Source organism: Carassius auratus, chromosome 13 (genome assembly GCF_003368295.1).
Source record: "Carassius auratus strain Wakin chromosome 13, ASM336829v1, whole genome shotgun sequence".
In the NCBI taxonomy this organism is placed as follows: Eukaryota; Metazoa; Chordata; class Actinopteri; order Cypriniformes; family Cyprinidae; genus Carassius; species Carassius auratus.
In genome coordinates, this window is record NC_039255.1 from 12,791,920 (window position 1) to 12,801,656 (window position 9,737).

Consider the following 9,737-nt stretch of genomic DNA (forward strand, 5'->3'; position numbering starts at 1 on the left):
ATAGGGGGCAGGATTGCGCCAGTCAAGTCACTATGAGCTCATCGTAAATGTTTAATAAAGCGAGGTGGGTGTTGTAGTTCTTCATACAGACGTTTTCCATTCGCGCAAGCCAAATGATCTCTGATTTGAACTACAACTTCCGCATAGGTCATGATGACGACATTGCCTACGCAATCTGTTTAAGGAGTACCAATTTCCTGGTTGAAGAGTCAGCCATTTTGGGTTTTAACCGACTAGCCTTTGCGGTAGTAGCTAGCCAGCTAGTTACTTTTTAATAGGAAGAAGAGGGTTTGTTTCTAGTTTACCTTCACGCCGCGGAGTTGCTTTTTTAGAAGACAACCGGTTTTCACAGTGTCCAGTCCACGATGAATCCCGAATAGTAAGTGGTTGAGTTATACACTCCTTGTTTGTCTTTATTGAGCTCAAAATGTACCTGTAGCTAACGTTACTTTTGACAGGCAGCAGCTGCAGCAATTATGACTAGATGTTTAATCCTACCAGCAACTAACATCACTGTATTTTATCTATTTCACTTCGTCATAGCCGGGAAGCACCTTGCTTTTCAAAACCGGCATTTTTTAACACCTAGCTTTCTCTACAGAAGTGTTTTTATGATTATTAGTCATTAAACGGCTGTTGTTGAAGCTCAGCCGGCTTAAATATCCATCCTCGACGCGTTAAATTTATGAGTGAGTCATTAGTTAGTCATATCACACCGTTAACACTTCGTATTTTGTCAAGCCATTAAAAAGCATGCTGTCTGTCAGGCTTCATCGGAAACTATTATGAAAGCTAGTTGTTGCAAGCTAACGTCTTCAGATCCGTTTTCACTTACTTTTAAAACGACTCGACCTGTTGGTGAAATGGATAAATAGCTGGTTAAGGATCGTTGACATGTTTGGTAACCTGTCGTTGACCCCTTAATTTAGTCAGAAACAGGGTTGCGGTTTAAGTAGCTGGATAAAAGGGATGGTGGGCTAATAAGTTACTAATGTGTAACGTTAAATCATCGTTTGCCAAGATTACATGCATAATAGCCACATTTCCAGACAACACCAGTCTGATTGGTGCTGTCTTTGTTTCTTTATCAGTATTAATTTACATAATCTCAAAAGGTATTTGCTGCCATGATTCCCGTGTTCATTGGCACTGAATTGTGAGGTTTCTATACACTCCAGTCTAAATGTCTGAATGTGCAGATGTCAAATATGTCTCAAGAACCTGAAGTGCCCATCCCTTCCTCTATTGTGTGCTAGTCATGTGTAGGTCACATGCCAAATGCAAGCTACACACTTTATTACAACTATCACCAGTCTGAGTGTTGAGCAGCTCTGTTACTTTATGTGCTTAGTATCAGCCGTTTCTTATTTTTTTTTTACATGGTCAGAAAGGGTGAATAAGAGGTTTTCATAGTTAGGTGCTTTTATAATGATAGTTTTTCAGTGGTTACCACTCATTAGTAGTTTCTCTTTCAGTTCAGTTTTATCAAAGATTCAATACTAAAGTGCATAGAGACCTTGTGGCTTCCTGAAATAACATGAATAGTGATAAAAGAAACTAGCAAGCCAGAATTCACGTGGATTGTCTCTCTTTTTTTTTTTTTTTTACATCCATGTAGGATTTAATGCAGAATTTCAGATCTGCATGTTTAAACAATAATTTTTTTAAGACCATACTTAGCTGAAGGCACTTATACTACACCTACTTATTCTATTTATTCTATTCACATACAGTTTTTGCTTTTAGTGGTTCCCTACACAGGAGCATTTGTTGCAGTCAACCTAACAAGGAGAGCATGACTTGAATTCAGTGCAGTGGGCAGGATTGAGGGGAAAACAGACTGTTCTGCTGAGTCGATGAGCTGGTCTTGACCAGGCTGATCCACTGATTTCCTTCCTATGGTCTTTTCTTACCAGGGCATATTGAATAAGGCCTGAGGATTTAGCACAACAGGCAAAATTCCCTCTCTGTGGAATGCTTGATCAGCTTACTCAAGTTTCCCGACCTCAGAGGTCCTCAAGCACATTGTTTCTGTAAAACAAACATTTTATTTTTTGCATGCAAAAGTGGAGCAGTGACTGATTTATCCCATGTTTAAATGAGTTACAGTGCTGAAATGCAACGGTCTGGCCTATTTCACATGTTTCAGGAGGATTTTAATGACCTCCTTTCTAATGTAGCCTGTATACGTCTAGTATACAAGTAATACGTATTATACAGTAAACAAAAGCAAGAGTTGGGTTTAGGGGCAGGCAGGTTCAGGTGTTTTGAGATTTAGGGTAGATGATGGGTACACTCATTCAAATTATATATTTTTTAAAGAAATTAGTAGTTTTATTCAGCAAGGATTGCATTAAATTGATCAAAAGGTACAGTAAATACTTGTACATTGTTGCAAAAAAATTGTTCTTATGAACTTCCCATTCATGAAATAATCCTGAAAAATCTTGGTTTCTACGAAAATATTAAGCCATGCGACTGTTTTTAATTTAATTGAACCGATACTGATCAGCTAAAATATTGCTTGATCGGTGACGATCCTGAAGTTCGCCTCAGGACATCCCTTACAACAAAGTTATTTTAAATTGTAATATTTTCACATTACTATTTTACTGTATTTTTGATCAAATAAATGGAGCCTTGGTGAGCATAAAAGACTTCTGTCATATACATTAGAAAGTCTTGACAGTCACTAATGTTTGTGCGGTTGTGTCTATTTCACAGAACTGTGGCTGCCAAAAATAGGGGGACAAATATTGACTGTCTAATGTTTTGTTACTTTTTCTCTTCATACAGTGACTATTTATTCAAGCTGCTCTTGATTGGTGACTCTGGTGTTGGAAAGTCTTGCCTTCTTCTCCGATTTGCAGTAAGTAGGCTATATGGTTTCCTGTATTTGCCCTCATGAAGGTATTGCCGTAATTTATGCTTGCATCTATGTATTAGTATTTAAATGTCAAAGGTTGCAGAGGTTAAATAATCAGCTGTCTGAAAAAGTGACGCATAGGCAAGTATGGTGTCCCATACTCTGAATTTGTGCTCTGCATTTAACCCATCCAAATGAACACAGAATGAACACATTCTGAACTGTGGACAGCCATTTTTGTTGCGGCATCCGTGGAGCAGTTGAAGGTTTGGTGCTGTGCTCAAGGGTCTCCCCTCAGTCTTGGTATCAAGGATGGAAGAGAGCGCTGGTTCACTTTCCCCACTGACAATCACTGCCGCATCCAAGACTCAAAGTCTGACTATATAACCATTAGGCCACGATTTCCCCCAATATTATTATTTTTTCTTGTTTACAAAATGCATTTGCATACTAGGGAGAGATTTGACTACTGAAACATCTAATTCACCTGCTGTTTTGCTTCTCTCAGGATGACACGTATACAGAAAGCTACATTAGCACTATCGGTGTGGACTTTAAAATAAGAACTATAGAATTAGATGGAAAGACCATCAAACTTCAAATCGTAAGTTCCTTTCTATCCTGTAATGAATAAATGTTGGTGAATAAGATGACTTGAATGGAATATACAAGCATGTGATTAAAGAAAAGTGAACACTTGACGTTTAGATGGTATCATTTAATTTTTTAGGGACCCCATCAGAGAGAGCAGAGTTAAGTCAGTGCTCTTATCATGAAGAATTTTCCTTGATCATGTAAATTATGTCAGAGAGAGACCTTTGTCTGCTAACTGTTGAATAGTGCTGGGTTAACAATATTGAGTACCCATTTAATTAATTTTAACATTAAATCAAATCAATATGTGTGACTATAACTTCACTGGCACTCCTGCCATCAAATACTCAAAATAGGTTGTGTTACTTTTGAAAAGAAACCAAGTCTCAGCTTTTAAATTCTGTGTTGTTAATTTTAACATTTAATGTACTAACTAGGGGTTCCCTGTGTAGTTTACAGCATTTGTTAAGAGTTGACGTTTGAAATCTTTGTCAGTATCCTGCCCTACTATTGAAGTAGCTGAAGTAATATTTTCTGAGCCTATATTTGCATTTAATTGAGGTGTCATATTATTCCTTCTTTCGTACAGTGGGATACAGCAGGGCAGGAGAGGTTTCGCACAATCACATCTAGTTATTACAGAGGAGCACATGGCATTATTGTAGTCTATGATGTTACAGATCAGGTGAGCTCTTCCAAACCTTAAGTGTCCTAATTTCACTATAAACACCTGTGAAAATACCTTGAAATACAGGTTTTGATTTCTGCTCTGTTGTATTTGTTACAATCTGTTTTTTTTTTATGCACTCAGGAGTCCTTCAATAATGTTAAACAGTGGCTACAGGAGATTGACCGCTATGCCAGTGAAAATGTTAACAAGTTATTGGTTGGCAACAAGTGTGACTTAACAACAAAAAAAGTGGTGGACTACACAACAGCAAAGGTAAAATTGCTGTATTCCATATTACTTAATTTATTTCACTATTATGATGGCTCTATTTTAAAACCAAATGAGCTGCCTTGCTGTCAGACTGCCTTCGAACTAAAACGAGAGTTCATAACTGACCGATTTGGAACGTTATACATGGATAAGAACAAAGTTCATAGGAGAATCTTGGTTTCAGTAGATATAGTGTGCTGCTACGCCAATGAATTAAAGGGTTAGTTCACCCAAATATTATAATTAATTTCATTAATAACTCACCTTCATGTCGTTCCAAACCAGTAAGACCTCCGTTCATCTTCGGTACACAGTTTAATAGAGCTGAAACAACGAATCGATTTAATCGATTAAAATCGATTATTAAAATAGTTGTCAACTAATTTAGTAATCGATTCGTCGCTAAATAAATTTTATTTGCCATAAGCGGCTCATTTCGTGCATATTTCAAATCTGCGGTGACCAAAGTGTGGCAGTAATGAGCCACCGGAGGTTTTACTCAGCCAGTACAGCAGGTGAAGTAGCGAATAGCCAATAGCTGGCCTCGTTTTATGTCACGTGCTTCCCGAACAGCGTCTCTGCAGCATTCAGCGGGAAGTGGGAGTACTTTACTTTGAGCCTTCAAAATGAAGAGTAACCTGTAAACTCTGCACTACTGAACTGTTTAAGGGGCCGTTCACATATCGTGTCTTTTGCATGCTCAAGTTCGTTATTTCCTATGTAGGCGCGCAGTATGCACTCTCATAATGGAAGCGACGCGGTCGCGACACGCACGCGGTGCGATGCGCCCGTTTTTCCAGGCACGTCCACACCGCATCCATTTATCCTTTGCTGAAATTTCCGGGTCTTCATGGAGAGGGCACGTCATGGAGAGAGCACGTCATGGTTGCTTAGCAAAGGCAGACGCCTCAGGGGCGCTTCTGCCCGAGCGCTTTGGAAAGAAGGAGAAAGCGACGCGACTAGCGTTTTCCACGCGTTTTTAGGTGCGATATGTGAACGGCCCATAAGAATTTTATTTGTGCAGATTCTCCAGTACAAGGTTGTTTGCAAATGTTTAGTCGTAAAAGCTGATAACATTGCTTTTTAACAGTTAACATTTAAAGCTTTACAAAATGTTATGTGATCAGTTTGTCGTTTACCAGTTCATAATTCAGACTTGCAGCCTAATTATGACTGAATGAGAGAGGTAAAATGCACTTCTTTTCACTGCTCTTTTTCACACAGCAGGTTTTTTGTGTGTGTCCCATTTTTTTTTTTTTCTGGACAACCTTCTGATGGATTTTACTTTAAATTGTGAGTTCCATTCAGGTTTCATGCCATTGGCACTTTTTTTCGAAGGATTGTTTACAATTTCACAGCATAAGCTATAAAGCTTTTTCCCAGTAAATAATAAAATACAATGCACTGCAATTTTATTCTGTTTTATCCTTATACTTCGTGAACATATGTTCTCAAAGATTCCTTAAGCTTTGTTTGGGATGTTAAACTACTTTAGGAGCTCTAAGGACTGCCATGGTGAAAACAATATTTGAAATCTCCTTGTGAATTTTGCTAGAGTATGGGTCAGTGTTTTGATTGCAGAAGAGTTCGACAAAGGATTACTAACATAAAACAACTCCAGGTATATTTTTGATAAGGATATGACAATGCAAAATGGTTAAAATCTCTTAAAAATCTATGCTGAATGATAAAGACCCTTTATTAATAATTTACTTGGGGAAAAAATGGAAAAAACTAAAATATAAGTACATAAACCGATTAATCGATTAATCGTAAAAATAATCGACAGATTAATCGATTATCAAAATAATCGTTAGTTGCAGCCCTACAGTTTAAGATATTTTAGATTTAGTCCGAGAGCTCTCAGTCCCTCCATTGAAGCTTTGTGTAGAGTATACTGTCCCTGTCAAGAAAGGTAAGAAAAACATCATCAAAGTAGTCCATGTGACATCAGAGGGTCTGTTAGAATTTGTTAAAGCATCGAAAATACATTTCACGGCGCTGCTGCCATGTTTTCTGGAAGAGAAGACAATGCTGAATAAAGTGGTAAGTTTTGTTATTTTTGGACCAAAATATATTTTCGATGATTCAAAAAATTCTAACTGACCCTCTGATGTCACATGGACTACTTTGATGATGTTTTTCATACCTTTCTGGACATGAACAGTATACCGTACACACAGCTTCAATGGAGGGACTGAGAGCTCTCGGACTAAATCTAAAATATCTTAAACTGTTTTCAGAAGATAAATGGTGGTCTTACAGGTTTGGAATGACGTGAGGGGTGAATCATTAATGACAATTTTTATATTTGGCTGAACTAACCCTTTAAATAATAGTAATAGACATTAGAAATACACATTGCAAACTTCAATGGGAATTAATAAATTGATGTAACTGATACATTTTAGTACTGAATTAAGTATTTTTTGATTCACATTTCTTTCACTTTGTCCGGCATTTTAGAGCTCAGAAGGCATTGTGGGATTTGGTTAATAGAATGGCCTTTGTGTTAGGAGCAAATTTATTTCATAAGATTTATAATGATATAAAATATCATATAAGATTTTAGTAAAGTTTTTAATCCTGCTATTTATTATTTAATTTTATTCACTTTTAGTCATTTTAGTACTTCAACTTATTTGATTTCAGTAAGTTGCCAAAGCAACCTCTTTTTTTTTCATGCAAGTGTCTATTTCAGTGAACTAAAACGGTTTTAGTTGTGGTTGACAACACTGTGCTTTAAATTTCTGAATATATAGGCAGCTCACTAGGTTTTGGAGTTTTTGGAGTGGTCAACTGATATATTTATTTTATTTTTTATTTATTTATTTTATTTTTGTACAGCCAATACCGATATCTTGGTAAACCGGGGGCCGATATAATTGTTTTTTTGCGCACATAAGATTTGCAGTTGTTCACTTTTCCAGTGTTCTAACGGAAAGAACTGCTTTGCTTATTTTTAGGAATTTGCTGATTCCCTTGGCATTCCTTTCTTAGAAACTAGTGCTAAGAATGCCACTAATGTGGAGCAGGCCTTCATGACCATGGCTGCTGAGATCAAGAAGAGAATGGGCCCCGGAGCCACAGCTGGGGGTGCTGAGAAGTCTAACGTGAAGATCCAGAGCACTCCAGTAAAGCCTGCATCTGGAGGCTGCTGCTGAGGCTTCCTCGACCCTGACCCTCTCACCTCGGCCCCTGGATCTTGGCACAAGAGCCCCCAGAATAGGAGAAAGAAAGGGGGATGGATCATTTGATATGGAGCAAAGAGTGAATATGAAGAATAGAAGGAATAAAAGAGAGTGTGAAGCAGTCAACCGTTTAAGTTACCCAAGTTGTACTGTATGTAGCCGCACTACCAAAAACATTCAAAAATCTGCTGCCCCACCTTCCCTTGCTTTTCATAAACTAAAACTGATGAGAGGTCTGAGATTTGATAACGGTCAGTCCCCTTCACCCCTGCTGTCTTTCAGGGGCTGCTTTTAACCAACCACACCCCAACAAAAGGATGGATTTCATTTTCACTCAACAATTTTAAATCTTCTGTTTCCAAGAATAATGTATTTATCTCACTGCATTCCTACTGCAGGGCTGGTCTGTGGTCAAAACTCAATGACATTTGTTTTCTTTTCTTTTCTTACTTTCTTTCTTGATTATTATTTTACTGTTTATATTTGCATGTGTAGGTTTCTGTCCCCATGGATTTTGTCTGTTGAGATGAACTGGGCAGCAGTGGTTCAAAGTCCTACATCTGTTTAGTAAGATATATGTACATATACACTATGTATATATGTGTAAGATCTGAGTTGACCTCTCTGTAGAGTTAAATACATGATTCAAGTAGTTTTACTTTCTTTTGCATTTAAGTTGGCTGTAAACTCTTGTAGTTTTGTTGCGCGATGCCGATGTGTAACAGTTAACATATATATATAAATATAAATATTGTACAACCACATGTACAATATCAGTATGTCTGCAATTCTTGGTGGGACATGTAGAAACCCTTTGTGTTTTATTTATTCAACATTTATATGCAAATATATTGTTCCAATAATCTACAATCTCTCGATATTGGCCATTTACCTGCGGAATACATTGAAAGCAAAAATTTCACAATCGCATATGTGACTCAAACACTATGTTCTCTTTTTCATAATAAAGGCAAATGAATTCATTTTTTGAATGAACTCGGAAAACGATTATGTCTAGTTTATCATTTTGTATGGTTTCAGATGGACTTTTCACTTATGTAGGATATGTATATGTTAATATGTATATGTAGGATTAAAGTAAGCCTTGCTGCAACCCAAAAGCAGTTAACTCATATTTTAGTATTCTTTACTAATATAGTATTTATTAATATTTGTAATTTGCTTGTATATTTTTATATTTGTAGTTTTAACTGTAATTTTAATGTAAATTTAAATAATTGTATGTGCTTTTGTCAATTTTATTAGTGTAAACTTTAAGTTAGTTGCCATGGCAGCTTTTTAAAAAAAAGTTTTTAATAATTTTATATATTTCAGCTTTTTTAATAAACAAAATCAGATTTAGTTTTAGCTTTAGTTAATAATAGTTTATTTACTTTTAATTTAAAAATTTACAAATTAAAAATTTGTAAAGCCTGAGTTAATTGAGGATCTATTTTATTATTATTTGCTCGCTATGGTAGTATATGACAGCCCTGTGAACGCAACATAGCAAAATAATGAAAATTGGCACACTTGTAGTGATGGTCATGAATAGTTATCTGACTAACTTTGGGGCCTCTAGGAGCACCTACACAAGTTCATAAATACTCTCTTCATTCTGATCACATTCAGTAGCTTACTTTAGGACTCTGCCCATTACGGTAATGGCTATTTTAAGATTCCATTGTGTTGCTACTCTTCCAAATTTTGTCCAATTCTTATGAGAATTAGCAAAGGTGATCTTTGGACCAAGCTGCACAGAAATAATTGACCAGAAATTTAGGCTCTACTGGTGAAAAACAAAAAAGTGATGTGAACTTAATGTTGAAACAAAATTGGTTCAGAGGCTGTACCTCAGCCAAACTTTGATCAATCGAAACCAAACTCAGAAGGCTTTATCAACACCATGATCTGAGGGTCCATGTCAAATTTGGCAACATCACCATCCTATGGATCATAAGATATGACAAATGGCTATTTTTGCTAGTAAATTTTGAACAGTTAGTCAGAAAATCATGATCTCTGGATTCCTTGGGTCATGCAGAATCAGTCGATATTGATTTTGCCAGGGACAGACCAGCCGCTTATCTGCCATTTAAACATTTGCCATAAATTGCAATATCTTTTAAACTATTTGATAAACCAT

At 36.7% G+C, this 9,737-nt stretch overlaps 1 protein-coding gene across 1 annotated transcript; it reads left to right on the forward strand.

Annotated features, from left to right (window-relative positions):
• Window positions 1-202: 202 nt before the first annotated feature.
• Window positions 203-8,596, forward strand: LOC113112722 (ras-related protein Rab-1A). The gene is made up of 6 exons (XM_026278504.1): window positions 203-379; window positions 2,797-2,869; window positions 3,375-3,470; window positions 4,050-4,145; window positions 4,272-4,403; window positions 7,367-8,596. Exons 1-6 carry the CDS (start codon window positions 366-368, stop codon window positions 7,562-7,564), a joined length of 609 nt encoding a protein of 202 aa, XP_026134289.1. The 5' UTR covers window positions 203-365; the 3' UTR covers window positions 7,565-8,596.
• The last annotated feature ends 1,141 nt before the right edge of the window (window positions 8,597-9,737 follow it).

Bases quoted from the DNA above. Each gene is read 5' to 3' on its own strand.
- LOC113112722 (XM_026278504.1), top strand. The intron at 4,146-4,271 runs GTGAGCTCTTCC...TTATGCACTCAG, and splicing joins TCTATGATGTTACAGATCAG to GAGTCCTTCAATAATGTTAA. The intron at 4,404-7,366 runs GTAAAATTGCTG...GCTTATTTTTAG, and splicing joins TGGACTACACAACAGCAAAG to GAATTTGCTGATTCCCTTGG.